We start from the raw sequence: 27,994 nt of genomic DNA, 5'->3' as shown, positions 1-27,994 counted from the left end.
TCAGGGTTCCCGGTGTGTCTCTAGCACCCCGGCCCGATTTCCCCGCTGGTCCCCCTGCCCCTCCCCGCCGCCCTTCCCGCCGGCCCGCCCTCCCCGTCACGTGCCGGGAGCGCGCTCTGGGTGCACGATGATGGTGGCGGCAGCGGCCGGCGGCGGCGGGTAGAAAATGGCGGATTTCGAGGAGCTGCGGGTGAGGAGGAAGGAGAGAGAGAGGGGGCGGCGGAGGCAAGATGTCGGTGCTGGGGGGCCCGCGCTATCCTCAGGGTGAGAGGGAGGGAGGGAAGGAGCGGGGCCACCCCGACTTCCCGGGGGTCGGCGGGGTCTGCCCGGGAGACCCTCCCTGCCAGTGCCCGGTTCCTCGTCTCCGCCGTGTGGGTGCTGCTGCCGCCGCTGCCGCCGGTGGGGATTCTGCCCGCTCCTCCCGGCATTTTAAAGCCGTGTCGGCGCTGCCGAGCGGCCCCAGGGCTCGCATGGCTCCTGCTGGGCCCCGCGCCCCGTGCAGTGAGGGGAGGGCGGTGAAAAACCACCGGGCTGTTAAAAATGCTGATAGCTGTGGAATCTCTGGAAATCCGCGGACCGCTTTCCAGCCGGGAAAGCTGTGCCTGCCCAGCGTGAAACGCAGTGCTGCTTTTCAGACCCGTTTTATTTTCGGTTCATTATCTTTCACGTCGTGGTGATGGACTCTTAGCAGATTTGCCGGGGTGGGTGTGTGCGTGCGTGTCGTTTCGTTTTGTTAAGGTGTAACACAAAGAGCTGACTGCATAGTTCGTGTTTTTCCTCCAATTCCTGAACAATCCGCTGTACCTTTGTGTGGAAGGCGGAGGCTGTGTTTCAGCAGCATCCACACCTGCAGAAGCGGAATCCTTCGTGGGAATTCTTGTGTAGGCCTCTCTCCCCCCCCACCAGACTTTGTTGCAGGAGCATTAAAAGCCGATTAAATAGGAGCCACTGTGAGCTGGACTTTAGTGGAGAAGAGCTGGTGTTGGTGTGATCCGCAGTTGGAAATGTGCTGCAATCGCAAGAGAATTTCCCATGCTGAGGCTTCTTTCAGTACTAATACTAGCAGTGCAGCTGAGGAGCTCACTTACAAAAATACAGTGGAAAGAACTGGGTTTCTTTGTCTGAGGACAGCAGTGCTCTGTCTCACATTTAGGTTTAGGAATTGTTGGCTTGTTTTGTTGTAAGTGAACCCTGGGTTGTTGGTTTGTTTTTTTTTTTCCCTTTAAACCTGTTTGTGTTTACACGTTTTCTTGCTCAGTGTCCTCACCCATCCTCAGCCTTCCTCCCAAGATGTCTCAAAGGGTTTGGCTAAGGCCTCTGTATAAACTTTGTGCCAGTGGTGACTCTTCTTCCTTTATCTCTTCCTCTCCAGTCTTGAGCTGGAGCTGTGATCTGCCTCTTCTAAAGCACTGTAATCGCTTATCCAATATCCATAACTATTGATAACCTCCCTCAGGGAATCAGGTACCTAAATACCTTTGAAATTATCTATGCACCTCGGTTGCTTGCCAGAAGTAATACAGGAAGTGTGGAGAGAAAAGGGAACTGTGTTTCAGGCCAACTGCAGGGCCCTTTCATCACTCAAAAGAGGAGGTGCCCCTAGTTAAAAAAAAAAAGTCTGAAGACATATCTTTTGATGTTGCTATTCATCTTATTTGTAAACTGGAGTGCCTGTGAGATGAATCTGTTAGCCTGAAGCCTCTCTAAATGTTCAGCATCCGTCTGATAATAATTCACAGCTTGTTTTGGGAAAGCACTAGGTATTGCTTTGGAGCAGAATGTAGTCTGCCTCATGTCTGCAAGGCTTTGGCTGATTTTTTTTTTTTTTTCTTTTTGCGTTTGAGAATGCATTTGAATGTGCTTGCTTGTATACTAGGCACTTGGTTTTGAGGCTTTAATTTTTTTCAGACAACCAAATCTTCCTGCTTTTGACCAAAGATGAGAGAGATTTCCCCCACCCCCAGTAGGTTTCATGAATTGACCTTTAGGTGTGATATAAAATGGCTGCTTTATAGGTTAAGGTACTGAGTGTTTTTATGGCAGTATTGTTTGCTGCTCTCTTGCTGATTACAGTTTCCTGTAGTATGTCATCTCTACCTGCCTTACAAAAGGCCACTTGGGCCATTTTTAGAGTGGAATTTATTTTAGTAATTTGTTATGGACTGACTAAAGGCAGGAGGTCAGATTTCTCTCTTAAACCCTGTTTCTTGAGGGAAACATGCAGGAGCAGCATTTTTTTTTCTCAGGGCAAAGGATCATTTTAATATTTGTTAGGAGTTGTCCTGGCATCCTCTGGATTGTCACAGTAAAAGTTCTTCAGAGCTGGGACCCCAGGGTTGTAACTGAGAGGCTGTACGAAAGAAAACAGACTCAAAGAAACCTTCTGTTACATCCTGCCTTCTGGAAGTTTTTTGTTAAAGGTTTTGGGAGTAGCTGTAACTACAGTTTTTCAAGATATTGGTGGAAATGCCTGGTCTAAGGCTTACCCTTCCAAGCAAGCTGACTAATTCTTTATTAACTACTAGTGTTTATTGATCTCTGCAGATTACTGGTTTCTAGAATATTAGGGAGTGGCTGAGATGTGGAGAGCACAAGTGCATCTAGCTGTGAGATATAGTTAGTTTTGAGATGCCATTTCCAGAGCTGCTGTTCACAGATGTGTTTTTAAACCTGGCTCATACCTTTGTCTGTAATCCCCTCTCCAGAGCAGCCCAATAAACGTTGAAGGAATTACACAGGCACAGGCGGATGTGGAACAGAATCAGTGTGGTGTGGAGGCCAGAGATGACAAGTAAACGCATTTTTTAACAGAATTCGCCCAGAAGTGGGGAACTACAGCTCCTTCTGAGAGCCATCTGTGAGAAAACAATTCCAGCTCCCAACAGATTCTGAATTCGCCGAGATTTGGCTTGAGGCTTGTTGCATCTCAACAAAATACTGCAGATAAGAGGATCAGTTACATATTATTGCTTAGAGAGTATTCTTGGGTCCCCTGAGTTTCTGCTGGCGTTGTGACTCTAAACTGAAAACAAATAATATGGAGTGCATGCAGTCTTTGAAACAGATTTCTAGTTTAGAAGGTGGCAGCATGTGTCTCATAGTCTGTATTTAATCAAGTTTTGAAGTCATTTGTTAGTGTCATCTTTATGGGGCAAAAAGGCTCTTTATAGGCAAATAGGTATGCCTCTGCCAGAACTAATTTGTGACACTCTAGTGATCAGTTTCATAGCCATTGTGGAAAATAACTCATTTAATTGAGAAGATATGGAAGTGTGCTAATATATCCTCTCTGGCAGGAGAGATTGCACAAAATTTCCCAGAAAACCAGGTCTATAAATGCTGGAAGTAGGTCCCACTTTTACTTTGTGCTCTTGCACACCCAGTACTGAACTCACACGATTCAAATGGGAAGAGCAATGTGGTTTGGATAACATATTAAAATAAAGAAGTTGACGTCTCATTCTTTCATATATTGGATCTCTCTCATGCCAGACTTGGTGTCTTTCCACTCCTCTTGGTTTATTTTTCCAGTCTGGAAGGTAAATGACTGCCTCACATTTGCCAGGTGAAGCAGTGTTAGGGCTAAATTGCTAACAAGAAAATGTTGAGAGCTATTTTCAGGTGTCCTCCTCAAGCTCTTTGCCAAGCACTGTTTTTTTTAAAAAGTGTTAATACCTTTGTATTGTGTATACCAACCAGTGTAGGTTTTTGATGTAGAAATAAAATTCTACGTGACTATCTGGGTTAAACTTAAGATAATGGACAGAGCAGATTCTGAGAAGTTGCTGTTGGTTTTGTAATGATCCGTAGGCTGCAGTTAAATTGAGTGTATTAAGTAACATAAATGTTCAAGCTACTAATAAGCTATGATGAGCTATGAAACACTATTTCATGTCACTGAGGGTTTTTTTGCACCTTAGAAGTTTGTTGTGTCTACAGTCATTAACAGTTTACTGACTGCTGAGATATAGTGGAGAGGAAGGAGATAATGTAGTTTAGGTTATTCTGAAAAGGAGGCTGCAATGAAGTGGGCCAAGCTTTATTTTGAATGTGTTAAATATTTGTGTTCGTTTAACTTAGGATTTTTGCTGTTATTAAGTGCATGCAACTTTGGAGCAAATTCCTAATTTAGGAGCTAGGATAGAGCCAGTGCAGAGAAAAATCTCCATAATACTGAGGATCTGGTGGTTCTGATTTGCACTGATTGTGGTTTTCTTTATAGCTGCTTCTGCTGCCTTGTACTACTGACATGGATTTCAGTAGTGACATCTTAATTTTCTCCTGTGACTTGCATTTTTTCATCTATGGTTATATCAGTTTGAGAACACGTTTGCATTCAGCAGAGAGGTCTTCAACCAACTGAAGACACAGGTTGTTTTTCCATACCAGCATTACTCATTTCTAGCCTGGTGTAAGTCAGCATGTACGCAGATTTCCTGCAAAAGATGTCACAAATGTACTTCTTTGCTGAATGTCCATGAAAGGGCTTAAAGGCAGAGGCGTGAGGATTTGTGGAACCTGTCACTTCTGTACAGAGCATTCAGACACTTCTGACATTGTTTGGAGGCCACTGAGTCTGAAGCAAAGCTCTTGGGGCAGAATGACCAGTACTTCTTAATATTGCAGGGGGAGTGTGGAGAATCACACAGCTGTTGTTTGGAGAGATATTTGATCCCTTACTTTGCTTTGAAACACTCCTGCCCCTTAATTTCAGTGGCATGTCAACATTTCCTGGGCTCCTTATCATCCTTCCTGGGGAGTTAATGCCATTCCAGATACACCTACGGCTAATGCTTTAGAACAGGGTTGCTGCTGATTAATCGTTGTTACTGAAGTTTAACTGTAAGAAACAAAACAACCTATGAAATTTCTAATGACCTTCAAATACGAATTTCAGGGGAAAAATATTTCTGGAGTATAAAAGTGCTTGAATTAACCAGTCTGATTTCCTTCGTTTGAGTTCTGTCAAACTTCTTTTTGTGTTCATGGAGTAAAGTTTAAACTAAAATGGCTTTGGTTTTGTGTTAAAAAAGCTTTTTTTTATTGGACCGTGCAGCTGTAAAGAACTTCTCTTAAGAGAAAATGGCATCTACACTACACAGCTTGAATGTCTAATTTTAACTGAGTGATGTGAAAAGCATATTAATAATAAGGCTGCGGTCTTCTGTAATATGCTGGAAAACCAGAAGAAAATACCTAGATAAGGGTTTGTTGGAGGCCATATCTGCCTTGCACCATGATCATAAATGTTCCCAGACATATGTCTCCATGAAAGTTTGTTGATGGTAACAAATGTCTGCTTTATAATTGTAAATGGAGTGGGAAGATAAGTACAGAATAATGGGTTTGGTTTGGAAGGGGGCTTCACCCGTATGAGCAGGGACACCTTCCACTATCCCAGGCTGCTCCAAGCCCTGTCCAGCCTGGCCTTGGACACTGCCAGGGATCCAGGGGCAGCCACAGCTTCTCTGGGCACCCTGTGCCAGGGCCTCACCACCCTCACAGCCAGCAATTCCTTCCCAATATCCCATCTCTCCCTGCCCTCTGGCACTGGGAAGCCATTCCCTGGGTCCTGTCCTTCCATGCCTTGTCCCCAGTCCCTCTGCAGCTCTCCTGGAGCCCTTTTAGGCCCTGCAAAGTGTTGTTCAAACATGGTCTTTGTTACCTTAAAGAGAAGGTAGAATCAGCTTTAGGGGGAAAATGTTAAAAAAGCTATTGCTTAAGTACTTCCTGTAAACCTTGCTTTTTGCCAGTCTTTTTTCTAAAGCCTATGTAAGATTTTTGCACTGGTGGACAAAACTACGTATATTTTTTATAGTTGCAAGCATTTTTAATGTGGGTGTTAATTTAAAATTTTGATGGCTATCGTACTGAAGCCAGGCTATGTCTTCTAGTAAAATGAAATCCATCTTCTAACAAAGTGCTAGTTTGTGGAATTTTTGTATGAAATGTTAGCTGTGTTGAGGCGTGACTGACTGCACATTTCACCTTGATTAACTTGCAGGAATGCACAGAAAGCAGCAGGCAGGGTAATAGATAGTATTTTGCAATACATGCTGTTTCCTTAATCTCAGTGTAAAGAATTATTTTACTCATTTGCATTGTGATTATAGAATCCAGCATCATGCTTACTGCCTGCATCTGAAATAAAGGAGCTGGCATTGCAGTCAAGCTTATGCAGTTATCTATAGAAGCATGCAACATGAAGTTTTCTGTCAATTCATGAATACCACTATTATCTTTTAACACAGTTTCTCTTTTATGTCATTACTATAAAGCTGTTGCAGTACTTCCAGCCATTTTTTATGAATGTTGAAACACTTTATTTTCGTCACTGTATTTGTCTGAGAGTAAGGGAAAGTAGAAGGGGAATGCCACGTGGAAAATAACGTTCTCCATCTTGTATTGTTTCGTTGTTGAGAGAAGTTGCTGGGATGAAATTAAGGTGAGATCTGCTGTTAACCTCTTCAGAAGTTTGAGCCATTCAGTGCCTTAAGTGATTCTTTTTGCTGGCTGCTGAGTCCATGATGCATTTATACACAGGGTGTTGGGGGAATGCCTGTGTGAAGGCTGCTGTGTTAGCTCTGATCAGAACAGCTTCTTGATAGAAGTGTCACTGGATCCAAGTAGGGTATCTGGAAATGCTGAAAATCAGGGTCTGAAATACAATAGCCTTGTCTCATTAACTGTGAGGAAAGGGTGTGCCAGGTGAGGTTTCTGCCGTAGTATTTTAGATGGTCATTTTGATGTGCATTAATAATGTGGCCCTAGAAAAGGCAGGTGATAGCTACTTACTCCTGCTGTGTTTTAATGGCACAGGAAATAGCCATCGACTTGGATTTGGGACGGCATGGGCCCAGACTTGGGTCAGCATGGGCCCAGGTGGACAAAGTGCCCATGGTGTCCCGGCCATGGTATGGCCACAGCCCCAGGGCAGTGCCTGTCCCCTGTGCTGGCTCTGCTGAGGCACCTCCAGCCGTGGGGACAGCTCTGGGCCCCTCAGGACAAGAGAGACACTGAGGGGCTGCAGGGAAGGGAACAGAGCTGGGAAGGGTCTGGAGCACCAGGAGTGGCTGAGGGTGGTGTTGGGCTCTGCTCTCAGGTAACAAGGGACAGGAGAAGATGAACTGGCCCCAAGTTGTTCCAGGGGACATCTAAATTTGATACTGGGAAAAATTTCTTGACCAAGGGTGTTGTCCAGCCCTGGCACAGGTTGCTCAGGGCAGTGGTGGAGTACCCATCCCTGGAGGGATTTAAAAACCACATGGATGTGGCACTTGGGTACATGATTAGTAATTGCCTTGGCGGTGCTGGAGGAATGGTTGGACTTGATTGTCTTGGTCTGCCAACCTAAATGATTCTGTGATTTTAAGTTCTCTTTTTATCTGACACAATTCCCTGGTCTGTCTTACTGCCAAAACAATTTTCACAATATTAAGGAATGAACAGGGGACAAGCTAGAGGCACGGGGGGGGGGGGTGGGGGATTGACTTTTTGGTGACTGACTCAGTTTTTGGGCAAAAGTTGTTTTAAGACTACAGCTGAAGTCAGATCTGTGTTAGAACATAAGTTTTAACTCTCTGTAGTAAGGACTTGGAAGGTAAAGTCAAAACACTGTGTTTTGAGTTGTATCCCTCCTGAAGTCAATGCCCAAAGCTTTAATAAGTGTCCAAGTGCACTTCTGAGCTTTATTAAAAAATACGTGTTATGATCCCAGATGTCTGCTATTTCACACCTGCTGTTAGCACCTTCATCTCCAGTCCTCGAGTCTGGAGTTGTCATGGTGCAGTAGTAGAGATCAAAGGCAAGTGTTCTTTCACCTTTAAAAACTGTCTCCTCATTACACTGGAAGAGTCCCGCAGAAATAGGAGGGAAATTGGTTAGAAATATTCTGGACGATTTTTACCTCTGAAATGGAGACTTGCTCACAAAAAATGTGAGATCATTCACCTATGTGAAGTTGCCCCTCAGTAGTAATGGGGCAGAAGATTGTTTCCTTTTGAATAGTGGGCTTTTAAATTTTTTTAAATTTACGCTTTCATAAACAGAAGGATTCTAATTTTTTAACTTCATAGTTCAATCCTCAGTCTTCCACAACTAAGCCTGATAACCAAGCAAATAGTACTATTTGTTTTGAAGAGATCTTTGTGACACTTGTTACCAGAGTGTGATCTGAAAAGGAGAGGAAATTCTTTGTGACATTTGAAGAATCAATTATGTTGTTTGTATATCATACTGTATACCACAGTATACAGTAGATAATCTAGCTTTTTAAGAACTGTCTGCCTTGCTGTGCATTTCTTTCAGCAATGAAACCTGATGTGACTGTCTGTTTATGCATGCCTTTAACACAGTGTCCAAAATAATGGGAATTTCACAATAAACTATTCAGAAACTAAGAAATTAAATGAGGAAGTGCTTAAAATGTGTTGGAAGACAGGTGATAATACTGATTCACTTGATTGTTTTGGTTTGTTTTGGTATCTCATTCCACAGAGTGAGACAGATTCTTTGTGGTACAGGTTGTGCTTGTGCTGTGCGTTTAGGATTTTGTTGTTACTATTGTTTGAGTGTGGAAACAAATCTTTCATTAACGCAGGCAAACTCAACCTGCATCCTGGACACTTTGTTTCTTCATTTTAAACTAACTGTACTGTTGTGCTCTGTAAGGTGTGGGCAGTACCCATAACCAAGTAACAAGTTGTCAGATGATGAAAGTTGCCGCACAGTGCTCCTTGGGGTGCTGTTGGCTCACCTGTGCCTCTTTCCTTTCTAGAATATGGTATCGAGTTTTCGTGTTTCTGAACTGCAAGTACTGCTGGGATTTGCTGGACGTAACAAAAGTGGGCGCAAACATGACCTCCTGATGAGGGCACTGCACTTACTGAAGAGCGGCTGCAGCCCAGCAGTTCAGATCAAAATACGAGAACTCTATAGGCGTCGGTACCCAAGGACAGTTGAAGGGCTGTCGGATTTGTCGGCTATAAAACCTGCAGGTTTCAACTTGGACAGCAGTTCCTCTCCAGTCGAGCCTGACCTGGCTGTTGCAGGCATTCATCCTCTCCCTTCAACTTCAGTCACGCCTCAGTCTCCGTCGTCTCCTGTCAGTTCCGTGCTCCTCCAAGACACTAAGCAGCCTCACTTTGAGATGCAGCAGCCATCCCCTCCGATCCCGCCTGTTCATCCTGATGTTCAGCTGAAAAGCTTACCTTTTTACGATGTGCTCGATGTGCTTATTAAACCCACAAGTCTAGGTAAGTGTTTAAAACCTCTGCAGCTTGCTTAATTCATTAAATAAGCTTTGCTTCCGACAATGCTGAGCCCAGACTTAAATGGCTTTTTGCAGCTGGGGACAAGTGGAAACTTCCTTTCCTTTTACATCTTTACCTTTTCCCTTTCTTCACCATTTTCCCCAAAAGTGTAAAGCCACACTTCAGAATATAGTTTTCTGTTATAGTATGATTAAGGCCTTTGTCTTTTGAACATTAAATGCTAGAGCAGGGTAATTGAGTTGGAAGGTACCTACAATGATCATCCAACTGCCTGACCAAAAGTTAGAGAGTAAGAGTTAAAGGCATTGCCCAAATTCCTCTTAAACACTGATGGCTTAGGGCATTGGCTGCCTTTCTGAGCAGCCTGTTCTGATGTTTGACCACCTTCTTGGTAAGAAAATGTTTTCTAATACCTAGTCTGAACCTCAGTTTTTTGGCTGAAAGATTCGGACCTGAAGTTTCTGTCTAGTGCAAATGAGGAACAGTTTTGTTAGGAGTAATAGAAAAAGGATTTCAGGGTCAGTAATTTACAAGTTGCAACAGGGTAAAGAGAACAAGTTCATTGGTTTGCTTTTTTACCCATATCTCACTGCAACAATTCTGCCGCTCTGTTATCTGGCCCTGAAATAGATACTTTGTGCTGGAATGTTCAGTGCTGTGCTCAGAGTAGTGAAGTTTCTCAGCCTGCAGGTTGTTACACTACTGTGTGTTAGAATCGGGAGTGGACATTTGTCTTCTGAATAATCTGAAATTTGGTCCATCTTCCTCAAGTGCCTCAGTCTTGAACATTTTTAATTATTAGAACTATGTTTTTGTCTTGAAATTCAGTCTGGCTTACCTTGCATGGCAAAAAAAGTTCCCTAACTGTTTAGTAATATGTCTATAAAATAGTTTGCATCCTCTTAAACATTTTAGTTTCTTAACTGATCATAAAGTCTTTTAGGCTGTGACTTGTACCTCAGTGAGGCATGTATTAACCATCTGCCATCCTCCAGTACCTAAAGCAGAAAACTTAACTAACAAACATTAATTACAATGCCTCTTGTCACTGCTCTTTGTACATAGTGACACTCACACATTTTTTGTGCTTTTGGGAGTTAAATATTTAAATAACAGGGTAGAGAGAGCCAGGAGTCCACCTCACTGCATCATGCTTTAGAAGGGATGAGTGTGGTATTCCTTTGCACTAATACGAGAGCCCAAGTGTGAGTGTGGGGTTTAGTTTTAACCCACACTGAATTAAATAACAAAAGATTTCCACTGTCTTTTTTACAGGTATTCAAATATTGCTCTAAAATATCAAATGCTTTCTCTGTGGTGTGTGTGCATATGTGCACACTGTAGCTATTTGGAATTCGAGTGTTCCTTTGAGTTTGAGGGACTTGGTATGTGTTCGCTCCATCTGGGTTCTATTTCATGTTTGCCTTCTTTCTGTGTGGTTTTTTTTTTTGCTGGGCATAGAAACAGCCTCCCCTGAATGTCACAGTGCACAAGGCAGTCCAACTCTTCCAAATTTGCCTGGTTCAGTTGTGCTATTTTAGCATTTGTCCTCCCCACTGCTTATTTTAAATTGGGCATGTCTAATCTACCTTTATTTCAGGTCAGGATTTCTAACTTCTCAAGTTTAAGGAAAGTAACACGTGCATACTGTGGACCTTAAATACTAAAGTATTGCTGATTCCCATTACTGAGAAACAAATAAATGTGATGCTCACATGAGAATCCAACTTACTTTTTTTGTCAGATGCCACTGAAGGCTTCTCTGGCATGAGGGGCTGTGCTCCCTGTCTTACTCCCCAAAGGTTTTGTTACCTTTAGCTGTTCCTGAATATTCCAGCTATCCATTAATAACTTCTGGTGCTCATTCTCTTCCTGGAGTACCTTACAGTAGTTGTCAGCATCTCTGTGGTATTCCTTTTGTCAGGTATCCAGTGTAATATTTTGTTGTGTGTTTGTCTGAACATTCCTCCTTGTGGAGAAGGGATTATAACACAGTTTGCCAAGCTGCTTTAGTACTGAAGTGTAATGTGATATTAAAGCATCTGAATGTAGTTTAATGAAAGATTGTTCCATTGCTTTTTTTGTTAACAGTTACATGCAGTTCAACCACCATTTGAGTCTATTCAGTGACTTATGCCTCGTTCCAGGAAGAGCTCAACTGCAGATCCTGTTCTAATCAACGGCTTTAATCACCATGGTTCAACCTCTTTTGTGTCTTTCTTTTTCTAGTACAGAGCAGTATTCAGAGGTTCCAGGAGAAGTTTTTTATCTTTGCTTTAACACCTCAGCAGGTCAGAGAAATCTGTATTTCCAGGTAAGAAGTAATAGTGTAGGTAAACTACAAAATTTCAGGAGGAAGTGTGGGGTTTTGGTTCATTATATGCATCACTTACTCTGCAGATGCAGAATGATAGTCCACATTGAAGTTACACTGAGTTTATAGTTGTTCTCTTTTCTTCAGGAACAATCACACGCAGAATATGTGTGCATTTTGGGTAAATCATACCCCATTAAAGAGTTAAAAATTACTCGGTTCCAAGTAATTGTCACTGTTTAAAGAGGTGGGAAGCTTCTCTTCCCTGCATGTTGCCTGGCTGCAGGAATGGAAGCCTGCTTTTCTATTTTGTCCCAGGGTTGATGTTGTAAACTATGAGAATTCATAGGTGCTTTTTCATCCCTGGCAGCATCCTACTTTATTGTTGCTATGAATTTTTGATGGAGGATGCTGGTCTTGAAGTCCTGTGTAACTTGGCAGTAGTTAAACAGGAATATCACTTGTATGGTGTTCATAGCTCAATAAAAGAAAAATAAGAGCAAAGTTTAGTGATGCTGGGGCAGGTGTGTCAGTTGTTTTTGTGTATGGCTGCAATATGAGTCCTGCTATCTAAGTGGGTACTTCTCTTTTTCTTTCTCTTTGTCGCAGGGACTTCTTGCCAGGAGGCAGGAGAGATTACACCGTCCAAGTGCAGCTAAGGTATGTCTTGTATAGTGTTCTCTGAAAACTTAATTGGCTTAATGGGTGTTGGTGGGGACACTTGAAAATGATGCTTTCTCTTTCTATGCATACAGGTTATGCCTGGCAGAGACAAGCTGCCCTCAAGAGGATAATTACCCTAATAGTTTGTGCATTAAAGTAAACGGGAAGCTGTTCCCATTGCCAGTAAGTATGAATGTATGTATGTATTTGTGGCTTCCTGGTAACTTGTGGAGTGTGTATGTGTTTTTCTGTAATGCTAGCTTGCAAAAACAGTCAAGCTGTTTATCACTCGGATTTCTGTAATGTTAGGCATGGGGTTTGTACATTTGCTGTGTGGGATAGGCATTACTGGTGTTAGTTGTGTTAGAGCCACTGTGCAGACTAATTGTGTTTAAGCCTCCTATAGCAAACATCATCTTTTGCAGTTTACATAGCTAAGTATGTCAAACAGAATCCAATGTCTGCATGGAGAATCCTCCTTACAGGTCTTCAAACTGAGTTAATTTGAGGTTCGTAGTCCTCACTGTGTGGGCTGCCTGTATTTGTGATGGGTTTGAGTTCCTTCTTGTTCTGAGGGAATGGCATCAACCTCTTGTGTGCCACTTGTGCACTGCTCTGCATCTGTCTGGTTGGAGCATTTTTTGTTGTGGGGATGAAGAACAGACATGTTTTAGGGTTCCTAGCATGTGCTAATACTGGAACAGAGCACTGTTGGCAGTCATATTTCACAGGTGTCTGATGTTGCAAAAATTAGTACATACGCACAGGGTCACCTCGAGGCTTGCATATAGACAGAAGGGGAAAAGCTGTCTCATTCTGAGAGTATCTCTGGAATGGGTTTCTCTTTATTCTTTCAAAGAACAGGCAGAAACTCTTACACAACCCATTCAGAAATAGTTCTTGAGGCTATAAAGGATGGAAAAAGTCATAGTACAGAGGGGTTTTTAAGCAGTGGGTTTAGAAAGATGCTGTGTGGAGAGAGAAGGTGTGAAACCTCTTTTTCAGAATATTTGTAACCACCTTGGTGTGTCAGATGTATTGTCCTGTACCTTACCTCCTCCCATATGCAATTGTGACTGGTTTGGGGTTTTTTTTTAGCCTCTACTTAGCTTAAATGAGACTCTTTAGCTTCTTTTCCTCCTACTTCAATCTTCAGATTGTAAGATGGTTTTTTTTCTCATGTTTTCTGGTCAGTATTTTCTGTGCATGCCAGTTACATTCTATGTGATAACTTTGAGGGTTTTCTCTTCTGCAGATTGTCTTTCAGCAACCAATCAAAAAGAATTAGGTCTGATGTTATCTTGTGGACATCAGTGTCAGCTGATTCTGTCTTTTAATAAGGTTTACGCCCTGCTGTGCTCTCTATGTAGTGTGTAATATGTTACATTTGTAGCAGAAACTACTACTTATCTTGGATTATTACTTTGCTCTAGAGCTAAATCCTCTAGGTTCTTACTGCACATAAGATGATTCTTTAATCTGTTCAGCCGAGCTTTAGGTGAGAAAGTGAATAAATCACTATCATCTTGGCAACTTCTCTTCCCCTCCTCATTCACTATGAGCTGAATGACAAATAGAGTCTCAGTCTGAGTGCTTCTGCCAACTTTTTTTGTTGATTTGGTTCCTCTCTGCATCATCTGGTGGTTTCTTTCTGTTGCAGGAAGTGTAAGATAATTTCTTTGCCTTGAAGACCACTGATGTCCATCACAGTAGTGTTAGGTAATTAATGAGTGATGCCAGCTTCTGTTGCCCACTTGCACAGTTCATATGTGAACTTGTGTCTTTACCTGGAAGGGCAGTTCATGCCTCTGCAGATGTCTGTAGATTATTCTTGATCATATCCTTGCCTGCAGTCCTTATCAGAAGCTTCAGAGAAATGCTGCCCCTGTGCTAGTACTGCTGCTCCAGGTTGTGCTTGTTTTCTGTATCTGTGTCTTTGGGAAAAGCCAGATAAAAGGGCAGTTATGCTTTTACCATCAAGAGAACTTGATGAATTTCCTTGCTGCAGCAGGTGATACCTGCCTTGAATACTGTGGTCTTGGGAGAAAAATGGAAGTCTTCAAAGCCCAAATAATGGTGGCAGTTACTTGCCACTAGAGTTGGCAGCCTGACTAAAGAGTGCCAGACCATGCTGGCTGGGAGGCAAGCAGAGTGCTCCTAGCTCCTAGAAGGAGAGGAAGGGAAGGTTCCACATGGCTGTAGGAGTGTGAAAGCGAATCTGTTCTCAAGAACAAGCACTGTCGAAGAAGACACTAAAAGCTTCAGTGAAATGAAGCATGTGCACTGCAGAGTCTGTCTCTAAAAGAAAAGAAAAATATTGGGAAATGTACAAAAATTTGCATTCAGTCTCCTCTGAAATCATTCTATCTTTTGGATGCAAAATTTTCAGCAGTTCCTTATGTATGTGCTTGCTGCCTCTGTGTTCTGGGATAAAGCACTCATGGCATACTGGGCTAGTGAATGGAAGAGGCTGTTTATATTTTTAATTTTTTTTTAATTATTACTGTTTTTATTGTTTTTATCTCCAGACTTATCTTTCAAAGTAACTTCTTTTCAAGCACTAGGTTATGAATGTGTGTGTTTCTTTGGTTAAAGAAATACGTATTTTTTCCCCAGCGTATCCTTTCTGGGTGAGTTTCTTGTATAAAACAATGCTATCTTGAACTAAATGAAATGCATCAGGTCTGTGCAAGATAAAGAGCTTCAGTCTCTTTCTGGCATCCTCCAGGTGCAGGATGAGTTTGAGATGAGTGACTGCAGGCTGGCTGCGAGCTCAGAGCAGAGATTCTCAGGGCAGCTGTGGCAGACTGGCTTGTTTTCATCATGACAGATGCAGGGTGAGGGGAATAAGCTGCAGGCTTATTGCATGATGAGGAGGTTGGAACTGGATGATCCTTAAGGTCACTCTGAACCCAAACCATCCTGATTCTGTGATCTCTAAAACAGAGCTGGTACTCCATGTACAGTCCTTCTTCAGGGGCCTTGGCAGAGGACAGGTGACACCTGTTGCCAGTATGGCCAGGTGTAGCTGATACATGGCAAAGCAGTCACTGTGGAGATTTGGAGCTCTTGGAACAAGGCTTAATTGTTTTTTAATCAGTGAAGTGTTTTCAGTATGTGAAACACTTACGTCTTCATTACTTACTCTGTTTGTCACTAAGGCTGTGACCTTGTGATGTTTCACTCTGTTCCAGCAGGGCATGGGGAAAAAAAGGACAAAACATCCACATGACCTTTTACTCTTCGAGTGAGCTTACCTGGACACAAACTGTGTTCTCTTCCACCTTTTCAGCACTTCTGTAAAACCTCTTTAAAACCACAAATGCCTTATCACTGTGTTTGACTTACGGTGTTACACTCTGAAAGCCTGGTATTTCTCAGAATAAATGTTGGCTTTGCTCTCCAGGGTAGAAAGCCTCTAAGTTTATCTGCTTCTTGTAGATCTATTTAAAAGTAACAAGTCCAGCTCAGCCGTTTCAGAGTACAGCAGGGAGACTGGATAACACATCATTTGTCCTTCTTTCCCACAGGGATATGCTCCACCACCAAAAAATGGAATTGAACAGAAACGACCTGGACGTCCTTTGAATATCACATCTCTAGTTCGGCTGTCATCAGCAGTGCCAAACCAGATTTCCATTTCTTGGGCTTCTGAAATAGGAAAGGTAATCTGCATGTTCTATAGGATGTGGGAAGTTGTCTAAATAACCTGTTTGAGCATTCCTGCTCCCATACTGCCTGATGTGGCTGGCAACTGTTTTGTGTTAAGTGGCTGAACTTACTGTCAGTGAAAGGAAACAAAGTTTGCTCTGGAACTATGGTCATTTTCTGTAACACGTGTGAGATTCATGTACAGATGGAAATATTTCCTCACAGGATTCACACTAGAAAATCTGCTTTTAGGGTTTACCTGAAATATATGTCAAAAAAACTATTTTTGTAGTGTGAATAGTAAATCCCCCTGTAGATTTATTAAGGAAAGGAAACGAGAGTGCAAGGAACTTTTGACTACATCCTAGGTTTAAATAACTGTTGGAGCACCTTTTCAGCTGTTGGCAAGTCAAGAACAAGTTATTCCTTATCTGTGGCTGGTTGTGTAAATTAGGATGCAGTTATCAAAATAGTTTTCTCTATAAGTTTTTCTTCAAAGTCAAAATTTGGACTGGACTGAAGATACCACATGTTTCAAAAAGACTCCAGTATACACTTCTATATTAAAAATTTAAAAAGAAATTGGATTGAAAGCTAATGTTCAAAAAAGTAAATGAAGGGCAGTGCTGACATCAAAGGATGATTTTCTAGAAGAGGAATGGAGAGAAAGATCTGAGCTGTTGCTTCCCAGTCAAAGCACAGAATCTTAAAATGGTTACAGTCCTGTGTGTGGTCTTGGCCTCTCATGCTGGTGTCTGCTTGCTCTCTTCCCTGTATTGCCAAAACATACTCTGATGGAAGCAGATGACTCAGAATGCTTGGACATTGCCCTGAGAGGTGAAGCAAGTTCTGTGGTTTAATATTGGTGCCACAATTCCCTCCTTTTCATCCTCAAAGTGAGACCCTGGGGAACAGCGTGGGGTGTCATGTAAGGGCTTGTTGGCATGGGCTGGACTGATACTGGAGGGCTGCTCAGCCTAGGGGGCATAAACCCCCCAGAGCTGGGCAGAGTTGAGACTATAGAAACCTCTCTGTAGGTGGCCATTCTTTACAGAAAACCCAAAAATCTGTTGTTCTTAGTGATTTCATGTGCAATTGGAGCACTTTGTCTTCTGCTCTAGGTAAGACCTGGTTTTCCTATAGGTGGCAAAGGAGGAGCAGGGCAGCAGGGCTGTAGGAGTAGTTTGAAGTTCCTGTGCAGTACCCAGGTAGTGTAGGAGCCATAGGAAGGTGCCTGGCAGGGAGTGGAAATAAGAGGTCACGGGTTGTTCTGGTTACACAGATGAAACCATTATTTTCCTGCAGCACTGGGGATTGCAGATTTCTCATTAGTGACCTAGAAGAGGGAGTGAACACTGAACAAAAGAAGCTGACAAGTGGTGTGAGTTAGGGAGGAGTAGAAAATGCTGGGGAACTGGGCCAGGCTCAGTGGAACAGACGTGGTGTAACAAGGCTGGGCTTAGAAGTACAGAACAAACTAAAGAAAAGGTACAAAGAAACTGGGGCATCTCTGTGTCGCTGTTGAGCAGCTAGCAGAGTAATGAAGGCACCAGTTCTCAGTGGCAAGAAGGAATGACCTTTATTGTTTTGATTTCATCATATATATATAGAGTTTTCAAAAGTCACCCAGATTGGTCAGTCAGAAGCCTTCCCCCAGGCCTGATTGGCCAGGCCTGCACTGTCCAAGTTCTGGGACACTGTTCCAGTAACATCCAAACTTTATCTTTATTTATAAAACACAAGAAGAATTCTCATGGGAAAAACCTGTGCTAGCCACATCTCTGTACCGTCTGAAGGTGTTGTTTGTACTATAAAGACCATTTATCTTTTGTCTTGTGATCCTTTGAGCTCCCCACTGACACTGAAAAAAGGGAAGGATTAAGGAGATGAATGTGAGAAGTTCTTAAAAGACTATATATATATATATATGAAATGTGTCACGTATAAACAATCTTTCCAGGGAAAGAACCCTGATTGCCTCTTGGTTGTGGAATTATTTTTCTTAGTTTAGTCATAACTGGAGTCAGATAATTAAACTTGATTGGCCAGAGAATTCTGGCAATTCTAGACTTCAATGGAATTGAATTAGTTTGTCAGTGCTTTTAATAACAATTAAGCAAAAAGTCACATTTTTGGTTTTACTCTATGCTACAGCTAGTGTAAATAGTGATCTATTGTCATAGTGGGAGTACTGTATGAAATCAACATTTAATCTCTAATCCTCCTTTTCATAGAATTACTCCATGTCTGTGTACCTGGTTCGCCAGCTCACCTCAGCTATGCTTTTGCAGAGGTTAAAAATGAAAGGTATCAGAAACCCCGATCATTCCAGAGCACTAAGTAAGTAATTAACTTGCTTGTCTGTACTTTTGGAGGGTGGTTAGAGTCTCTTTAAAACTAGAACTGGTAATTCTTCTTAAAATACAGCAAATCCTATAAGTCCATGCCCAGGGTTTCACAGCTTCCTTTGGCTATTGGTGAGGCATCACATTTTTTTTCAGTGGGGTTTTTAAGGGAGAATACCCAGAGATCCCATCTGAAATGTCCTTGTGGGAATGGCATGAGCTTTCCTTACTGTGCTGGGCTGTGGTGTGGTGCAGGTAGATGCCCTGAGTTCTCTTCACTTATACCTCACACACTCTCTGATAATTGTTTTATTTCTCTCTTCACATGTTGGGTTGAGTTTGCTCTGCTAACCATGTGGCTGCTACTGCATCTGCAGTCAAACAGTGTCAGATAATGTTGTGATGCAGTTTGCCAGTTGCTTATAAGTAGTGAAACTGTTGTTGTTTGATTGTGAACTGTGTTCCTAGATGCTTATTGTTTTAGACAGCTGAAAGAAAAGTGCATGTACTGCTGAATCAAGGTTGGCATTCAAAATAATGATTATTACTTCTTAATTTATTTTACTAGTTAAAGAAAAACTAACTGCAGATCCTGATAGTGAGATTGCCACAACCAGCCTGCGAGTATCTCTGATGTGTCCTGTAAGTATGGCTGGAAATTTCCAGATACAGATTCATATTTTCATCTTTAGTGCAGAATTGGACTGCTTTTCTAAGGCCTTGCTAGAAACCTCACTGGCTTTATATTTTCTATTAATGGGTCATGATAAAATAGTGGGGAGAAGGGTGCTCCTACAAGCACCTGATGGTAGCAGCAGTCACCCAGCTGGGGTTTAGGACTGAATGTCTCAGTTGTGATGCACTGAGTCAAGCTGCTGCTTGTGACTCTATACTGAGGCCTGTAGAAGGATTAATCTCCTATATTGAGGTGCTGATGCTAATCTGGCAGGTTGACAGAATAATTAAAGGATACAGTGATAAGTACAACTTCTTATCTCTTCATCTTGGTGGCTTTGCTTATACTGCACCTATGGTAGCAAACAAAAAAAAGTTGATCACCTTATAACAAGGTAATTCTGCCTTGGGGGTTCTCTTCCCAGGTAGAAATTGGTCATTCTGACTGTAACAAGTACCTGGACCTCAGGAAAACATGTGAAATAATTGGATTAAAAGAAAATTACAGGAGTGGGTACTTGAGTAGACTGTTTAATAAAAATGAAATCCTGTGAGTACATGGTTGCAGGTCCATCAGAAATGTTCCTGACTCTTCTCAGTGTGGTGAAGCCTTAGAGCAAGGCTTAATTTCTCCTTTGAGAGCACTGTGAGTTCTGTGATGGGGTGGATTTGCTTGCACTACCCTTAGCCCAGGGCATCTCTGTAGTGAGCAGGAAGAGTTGTTTCACCAAATGCCTCTGGATTCATTGTTAACAATTCAGGCCTGTTTCTCTGTCTTCTATTCTGACACCCTTTAAATGCATCTCTTGCAGCTGGGAAAAATGAGACTGACAATCCCATGCCGGGCTGTGACTTGCACACACCTGCAATGTTTTGATGCTGCTCTTTATCTTCAAATGAATGAAAAGAAACCTACCTGGATCTGCCCTGTCTGTGACAAAAAGGCAGCATATGAGAGTCTGATACTAGATGGGTAAGAGACTGGCTTTGCATATTACACAGTTACTTAAAATTTTTCTTTAGGTACTCAGTAGCTACTTTTGTGACTTGAGGTTTAGCCATTTCATAATATTTTTTATGAAATATCAAAATACTTCAGACTGGAGGAACTATTAGACTCTGTTAGTTTTTCTTCCCATGTAATGAACTATGTAGGTTTATATCCTGGGTGCACCATCAAACTCTTGGGTCTCAGAGTATTTCCTCTGGAGAAATCTAAATATGACATCTAAGGATAGGTCTTCCTTTTCCATATCCCTATCCCTGAAAGGTGTTAACTTCAAAATGTAACTTTTAACTTACAACAGTTACCTAACTTGGTTCAAGTGATGATGATTTCTGCTTCTGTATGAAAATCTGTGAATTGCAGTAGTGTTGGAGTGAGCTGTGGATAGGGTGGTATAATCTTAATTTCTGATACCTGCAAAGGCTGTTATTACAGGCTTTCAGGTAAGAGGAACTAGGGAGAGAGTAGACACAGTGGGTAGAAGGTGATCATAATTATCTTCTTCACTGTGTCTCCTTTTCACTGTAGAATAACAATTTCACTTTGAATCAAAAGGGAAACTTTATTTTTTCAGCCTCTTCATGGAAATCCTTAATGAATGTTCTGATGTGGATGAGATCAAATTCCAAGAAGATGGCTCCTGGTGCCCCATGAGGCCAAAGAAGGAAGCTGTGAAAGTGTCAAGTCAACAGTGCACCAAAATAGAAAGTATGTACATCTGGGTGCTGGTTGCAAACCAGCAAGAGGTCTTGGAGACTTCTTTGTAGCTTGGATGGTGCATGTGGTTGTTGGTGTTCGTTTTGTGGAGGGCTTACTACTTCTAACCTTCTTGTAATTCAATCTAGAAAAGAAATGGTTATGTCTCTTCAAGAGTACATTTTTGGTCTTTGTCTTTGCTCTTTATAATAGCAGTTAAGAAAATAAAAAGTTGCTTTTGTTTTACATCCTTAAAATGGTATGTGAAAACAAAAGTTCATTCTTTAATAGTCCCTATGTGGCACAGAAGAGCCATAAGGCAGTTACTGGGGCAAAACATTCTTTGTAATGGCCAAGAAGGTGATCTATTATACAGGATCTGAGTTCCTGGTTCTCTTGCAAATAGAAACTGCTGACGTCACCAGCTTTTGGGGAACAATGATGTTTTATTTTCTTCTTCAGGTTCCAGTGTTGTTAGCAAACCATGTTCCGTGACAGTGGCCAGTGAGGTAAACAAGAAGAAGGTTGATGTTATCGACTTGACAATAGAAAGCTCTTCTGATGAAGAAGAAGATCCTCCCACCAAAAGGAAGTGCATATTTATGTCTGAAATACACGGAAGCCCAACGAAAGGGTTTGTCAATTTTAAAGTTAGTTGTTATTCTGTAACGTCTTAGGTAAACTGATCTGTAGAGAAATGGACTTGGAATCCAGCTCTACACTTGCAGAGGAGAACGTCTAGGCCTCTTCTTGTAGAAGGTTGTATTGGTAGAGTAACTTTGTACAGGCAAAACACTATTAAATAGTTTTACACCTCGCAAAAGACTTGCACTGACTGTTGCTCTGTTTGCAGGGACATTTCTCCATAGAAAAGGAAGGTGACTAAGCTAATGGGCAGTGTTCTCATGAGAAAGTAGACTGTGTCAAGTGGAGGAACTTTATGCATTCTTGCTGAGTTAGTGTCATCTCAAAGGCTTTTCTCTTGCTGTCTGCTATACCCTCTATCTAATCTGCTCTGGTGCCCAGGGAACAGGCTGTGTTGTGTGTTTCATCCATCTTGTCAGTCCTGGAAGGGAGCCACTTTGCTGTATTGAATCAAGATGAGCTTTTGCTCCATCTCTCTGTTAAATTCTGGAATGTCTTGGATACTGTTGGCTGTGGTTATCAGTCTGTCCTGCACCTTGATTAGCACAACCAAGGACTTCCCAAGTCCTCTGGCAATTGCTCCATCTTTGTAGTCACGCCTGACTTCAGCACCAGGCTTGACCAGCTTCTCTAGTGCTGTGCCATCTTCTGTCTGTCCTGATCTGTGCACCTCGGCTCAGGTGCTGCTTGTGGCTTCCATAATGTTCCTGCTCTTGGCCCGTGGGGCACCTGAGACCTGCAGGGAGTGAGGGGCACTGGTCAGGCTCACCAGCACTCATTGCTCCAGCTTTTAGTAATGGCTCATCAGTTAGTGTTGCTGCATGCATGAGGTGTGTGTCTGTCTCTCTGTGTAGTGGCTTATGTCTTGTACTAAAATAATAATAATAAACCAAATCCCCTTCTGTTTTGAAGGTTCCCTTTCTGTTTCAGAAGTAATGAGCAGGTGTGCTGAGTCTCTAGTCCACAGGAATGTGTGTGTGGTCCTTGGTGAGCAAATAGTTGGTCATCTTCAACCACTTTCAGCAGTGATACAAAAATACTGTTGCTTTTTTTGTGAGGATTATGGAGGAGTCCTTCTGCAAGAGACTCTTCCTTACTTTTACAAGAAAATATAGCTACAAATACATCTCTTAATGAAGTTTCAGAAGGCACCAAGACTTCCTTCCGTGCTCCTATGTTTGAGATGGCTACCTGCAACCGTAATTGTAGGAGGATTGACTTGTCTCTCTCTGACCCATGTATTTTCCTTGCTTTTTGGGTATGGATTCAGCATATTTTCATTCTTCAAATCCAAATCTGAGCCAGGCTTTTGGGGTGTACCTTATCTCCTTTAAACAGCATTGTCTGAATGCTAGTTTTGGGAAAACAGGGATATCTTCTTAGAGGCAGCAACAATGTAGGGTGAAGTATGAGGTGCCTGAGAGAGGAGGGTCTGAAATCCAAACTTCTGACATCAGAACTAGCTTACAGGTAGGAGTCTGGGGAGGAAGATGAGTGGATAACACTGGCTGGAGGAAGCAATATGGAGCATCTGGGAGCAGAATTCTGTGTTTCCACCTGACTTGCGAGTCCAACTGTTCTGTACGTGTGGCTGGTGCTCAAGCTGTGACAATGCTGCCAAGAGGTCAGGCAGCATGAGGGGAAGCAGAAGGGTTGTAGCATGCTCCTAGAGGGCTGAACTGGAGGCTGTGAGTAAAGACAGGTTTATATTTAATTCCCATGTGTGTAATCTGTGTTATCCTGTGGGGCAGGATAATGGTCAGTCATGCCCTTTGTGTAGCAGGTGGGCACCAGGCAGCAGTTCTGTGGAGAAATCAAACGGAGTGCTCTCCTCCTGGCTCTGGTTACCTGCACATCCCTCTGTGGGTGCTTACAGACACCCATTTCTGTCTTTGTTGCCAATGACTCCAGCACTGTACTTTGTTTTAATGCCACCTTGCTCTTATGTCACAGCTGCTGTTGAGAGCCAAGATACGGTCATGTTTTTATGAAGACTGTTATGAAAAAGGAAATTAGAGTGGAGTGCTGTGTAGTGAGTAGCCACGTTATAGTTGTGTTGTCACACAGTGACTTGTGAATGAGAGTACACAGCAGTGCGTGGTTTCCCTTCCACAACTGAGGCCAGGTTGTTTGTAATTTCCCATGCTGTTTGAAACAGGGTTCTCATGTATCAGCCATCTACTGCCAGAGTGCCCAGCGTGACGACCGTTGATGCTGCTGCTATTCCTCCTTCATTAACAGACTACCCAGTACCATTCCATCACCCACCAATATCCAGTATTTCATCAGATTTGCCAGGTAGGTGCTGGGTGTTTTTCATGTGTGTTCTGACAGCACTGTTAATTTATGGGGTGGGTAAAAATGGAAAGGATTGATTAACTCTTTGTTTTGTTTTGGTTGGTTGGTTTTTTTAATGGAGCAAGTCTATATGCAATATTGCACTGATATGATGTCTAGACGAGCCCAGTACAGGCTGTCTGCCCAGTTTCAGATTGCATTGTGCAACAATGATGTGACAAACACTGCTTTTGGGGTACAAATTGGCACTTGGGCATGTCAGCCAGACACTGCTCTTGCCATGCTCAGTCATACTTTGTATAAACATCCGGTGGTTATATGTTGTAGATGCGAGGGAAAGTAGTTGCTTGTTTTAGTTAGTAGAGGTGTGAGGGTGCTGACTCATCCCAGCCCTCAGTGTAGTTACTCTGCTAGCTGATTGTAGTGGTGCTCTGTCTAGACTGTATGAAAAAGGTTAAGGTGAGCTACAATCTGTGAGCTGACCTCTATTGACTTTCTTTACCTAGACATACCCTAAATGCCTATGATGTATTCTTCAACACTGCTGCTAAATATCAGACACAAGGTGGGGATACTGATTGTTTTCTATCCTGGCTCCTTGAAAAGAACACTGTATATAGGGACTCTGGGGGTTCTCTTGGCCGGCTGTAACAAACCCAGAGCCCAGGAAGTGGTGACTTGTGGTGACAGGTGTCACTTTGGCCTCCTGTACTTCCCCTTCCCCTGCTCCATTGCCTGTCTCCATTCCTCCCCTGCAACATCTCTGGGTTTTTTCCTCTTCTTTCAGCACCAGTTTGGCAATGAGATGGATATCATTCCCCTTGTTTCTCTGTCCATTTTTGGCTCCCTTACTGCTCCCTCCCTCCACTTCTCCCTTGTTAAGAAATCAGTTGTCTTCCCAAATTGGATAGGAGAATAAGCTGAGAGAATGGAAGTCTAGAACTGTTGTCCAGCTCTTATTAACTGAAGTTCTAGAGCTTGCACAGAAAAAGAATCTGTCAGTTCTGCAAATGCAGCTGACGTTTAAAATCTCCTTCAAAATTTTTCTGTAACAGAGAAGAGAAGGAGAGCTGTCACTGGCCAGCAGAGATTTGGAGGTGAGGGGAGAGGGAGGGAGTATACCATTTCTTTCTGTTGACATAGCAAACACAAGGCCAATCTTTAGAAACAAAAAATGTGGTAATTTCTCATTGGTTTCATAATTCTAAACATCTTGCCCTAAATGCTTACACGCTAATGGTGTATAAGATGGACACTAGTTGTCACTGCTCTTAGAGGATATACCTTGAACTACTTGTAGTTTGCTCTTCTTCGTTCCTTTTATTTGTCTAGACACAAAACGGGGATGATATTAGAAATGTTTCCTTATTGGCTGCCCGTGGGTGGAGGAAGAGACCTGCTGCTTGTTTTTGGACTTGTGCATGTTGTGACTTTACTTCATTCCAGCATCTTTAATGTGATGACACTCTTCATGTCCCAGTTTGGCCAAGTCAGGTACAATATGCAGTGAAACTTGCATTATGAACCAACAGCTCCAAATGGCAACCTCCATCTAAGCAACCACATTGAACCACCCTGCAATATCCAGTGAATAATACATCATTATGTCATCCTCATTCTTAAAAAGAGCCACTTGTACTAGATAACTCGTTTTGCTGCTGCCTGAAGTAGTCGTTGAGAGTGGTGTCACAGTGGTATATTCCATTTAGAACCTCTGTATGAATTGCAAAATCTGTTCTACAACCACAAAAAAAAATCCTTAAATTTGTTGTGTATGAATAAAAGAGAGACTTGACAATTTATTATCCTTCTCTTCTTCCTAGGTCTGGATTTTCTTTCGCTAATCCCAGTTGATTCACAGGTACGTTTCTGAACTGTTGTGGGGCTAATTTCTGAGTCTGATTTTTGTGACATTGTGCTCCAGTAATTATCAGGGTGCCTCATCCAAACCATGTTTGCAGTTCCCTAGCTTGGACCTAACCACAGACTAGGAAAACCTGTTTTCCCAGCAAGAGCTGGTAATGAAGATGCATTAAGAACGATTCAGTTTAGCCTTTCTATGATGAATCCAGGCCTGGAAACTCCTTCTTTACTGGTAGTTTACCTTTCTAAAGCAAATATGTGCTCAGCACTAACTTGAGTACACCCAGAGTGCTGAGGCCCTGGTAAAAACTGCCCAGAGAAGCTGTGGCTGCCCCATCCCTAGGAGTGTCCTAGGGCTAGGTAGGACAGGGCTTGGAGCAACCTGGGACAGTGGGAAGGTGTCCCTACCCATGGCAAGGGGATGGGATGAGAAGGGCTTCCAACCTAAACCATTCTGTAGAACAAAATAACGAGGTCCCACTAGGAATGTGTCTGGTGCTCGTTGTGTGGGGAAGATGTATCTTTAGAGCATACATTTCCCTCGTGCAGTTAGTCTCTTCACTCTTCATTGTTTGTTTCAAGCAGTACTGTCCTCCTATGTTTTTGGATAGTCTCACCTCAACCTTAACAAGCAGCACGCCTGGCAGCATCATCACCTCCACCAGCCACCACGAGAGCAGCACACACGTTAGCTCCTCGGGCCGGGCCGAGGCCGGCGTCATCACCAGCAGCGGCGGCAGCGCTCCCGACATCATCTCCCTGGACTGACCCTCGGGGCAGCACGGGAACCCCGCAGGCATTGCACACAGCTGCTGCTGCTCCTCCTTCCCCCCTAGAAGTTCCAGCACCTCGCAGCTCTCACTGATAATTTATTGAAAGGATTTGCCTTCTGGGAAAGCGGGGTGAATTCATCGATGCTAGGAGCAGAAGCGATAGGATGACTCTTTGTTTGGCTTTTTCCCCCTGCTCGTTGAATAGCTCGTATAGGAAAGGCCCTTTTAGGAACACATGTTTGTACTTCTGGTTTGTTCTGGGGATACTGACTTTCTGTTGTTGTGTGGATTCCATAATTAATTTCGTTGTAAAACACAGCAATAATGTAAAAACAAATGAGGATTTTTTAATAGAGAAAAGCACTTACTCTAGGACAGCAATTAGGACAAAGGTGCAGAAATGTAAGAATTAGTGAATTTTTAGTATTTTCACTGGGGCCTGTAATAAACTTCAAGAGAATGAAGCTTTGAAATAGCCATGACATATGTCTTGTTCCCCATCTCCCCCTTACCTGGGGACACAGAGGAAGCCTCTATAAATGGAGTTCTTTGGGGTTTTTTTTCCTAGTTTCATGTTTTTCACAAATGTGACAAGAGCCTAAGCTGTGACCTCTTCTTCTTTGTGTTCTTTGAGCTAGGAAGGGGACAGACTATCTATGCAAACCCTGCATCACACAGTCTCTGTGCTGCCATGTTACAGTCGGGACACCTCATCACCGCCAAAAACTCCCTACATACTTACATATACAGCTGCTTTCTGTGGCAGCTCTAAGGAGACAAAATACAATTTACTTTATCCAGTGCACGAGTATTTTCTAGGATTTCTTGATTGTGGTTTCTGTCTCTTCAGTAGCTGCTGTATTCCATGTGGACTGTGAGGGAGGCTTGGCTTTTTGGAAGATAGGAACCATAGCTGCACAGTGTCCCCATCTAATATTGAATTGCGTGTTTAGGGCTTAATGATGCTTTGCCCTGCATTTCTTGGCCTCCTGATTGTTGCTTTTCTACTTCAAAGGGAACAACTTCCCCCTGTGTTACTCCTCTGCTGACTGTGCTGCTTTTTTTGGTGTGTTCGCAGTGTCTGCCCACACACACCTCTGGGGATAACCTCAGCAGTACTGTATGTGGAAGAGGTTACAAACTAGGAAAACCAAGTCATTTCTATAGAGCTGGAATAATGGTATTGTCTATGTATGCTGAAATAACAGCTTTTCCAAGTGTTGTGTTTCTCTTAAGTAACTGTATTTGAGATTATTCCTTCCCTAATGACCAGATCTGACTTCTTTTGCTAATTGTATGTTCCTTTTTTCTTATCTCTTTAGTTGGATGTCTGGTGCTTTTTGCCTTCCATTACTGTTACAGTATTTGAACCAAGTACATGGATGAGAAATATTGAAACAGGATGTTTTGTAACTCTTGTCTGCCCTGTACTCCCACCTTTAATGCTGCATTACTGTTCCTTATTGCCTTTTTTGTATGATTTTTCACGGCAGTCTTGAGTTCACATGTTGGTCTTAATAGTGCATCATGTCTTTCTTTTCTTACCTGTTTAATATTTTGTACCTGTTAAGAATCAGTTTTTCGCATGATTTGTTTCCAATAAAACCATGCTTTTCATGAAGTTTTTCCTGACGGCCTGCAGTAGATCAGTGCTTTCTGCATCACCATTGCACGTCCACTTGACCTATAAGTAGAGTGTTAAAAGAGGTTTCAGAGTAATTCTGAATAAAAGATTTAAAACTCTGCTGAAGATGCTGTTTGTGCTCTTAATGTGCAGCTTAAGTGTGCCTGAA

The 27,994-nt window shown here is 42.6% G+C and overlaps 1 protein-coding gene across 11 annotated transcripts; it reads left to right on the top strand.

Moving 5' to 3' along the window:
- The first annotated feature begins 57 nt into the window (after positions 1-57).
- PIAS2 (protein inhibitor of activated STAT 2) lies at positions 58-27,944 on the top strand. Of its 11 annotated transcripts, none has more exons than XR_014847074.1 (15): positions 58-190; positions 8,777-9,254; positions 11,502-11,586; positions 12,196-12,246; positions 12,342-12,432; positions 15,780-15,914; positions 18,135-18,240; positions 18,814-18,887; positions 19,733-19,893; positions 20,501-20,634; positions 21,085-21,256; positions 23,426-23,565; positions 24,072-24,130; positions 24,898-25,426; positions 26,014-26,125. XR_014847074.1 is itself a non-coding variant. In XM_085043552.1 (14 exons), exons 1-14 carry the CDS (start codon positions 167-169, stop codon positions 26,118-26,120), a joined length of 1,770 nt encoding a protein of 589 aa, XP_084899678.1. In that variant the 5' UTR covers positions 58-166; the 3' UTR covers positions 26,121-27,944. The 11 variants fall into 11 exon arrangements, 3 of the variants coding, with proteins under 3 accessions (XP_084899678.1, XP_084899677.1, XP_084899676.1); XR_014847073.1 differs by lacking the exon at positions 24,072-24,130 and having other exon boundaries at positions 24,898-25,059; positions 25,389-25,426; positions 26,040-26,124; XR_014847076.1 differs by having other exon boundaries at positions 25,389-25,426; positions 26,040-26,119.
- Positions 27,945-27,994: the final 50 nt, after the last annotated feature.

Source organism: Lichenostomus cassidix, chromosome Z (genome assembly GCF_008360975.1).
Source record: "Lichenostomus cassidix isolate B80296 chromosome Z, HeHo_3.0, whole genome shotgun sequence".
Classification (NCBI taxonomy): domain Eukaryota; kingdom Metazoa; phylum Chordata; class Aves; order Passeriformes; family Meliphagidae; genus Lichenostomus; species Lichenostomus cassidix.
The sequence above is the reverse complement of the archived record's forward strand: the minus strand, read 5'-3'. Positions and strand labels throughout refer to the sequence as shown.

What these genes read in the sequence shown, in the direction of transcription:
- PIAS2 (XM_085043550.1), top strand. Translation starts at nt 167, where the DNA reads ATGGCGGATTTCGAGGAGCTGCGG. An exon ending in ACAGTGCACCAAAATAGAAA is followed by an intron (nt 20,635 to 21,084) that starts GTATGTACATCT and finishes TTTCTTCTTCAG; the next exon opens with GTTCCAGTGTTGTTAGCAAA. An exon ending in CACGGAAGCCCAACGAAAGG is followed by an intron (nt 21,257 to 23,425) that starts GTTTGTCAATTT and finishes TGTTTGAAACAG; the next exon opens with GGTTCTCATGTATCAGCCAT.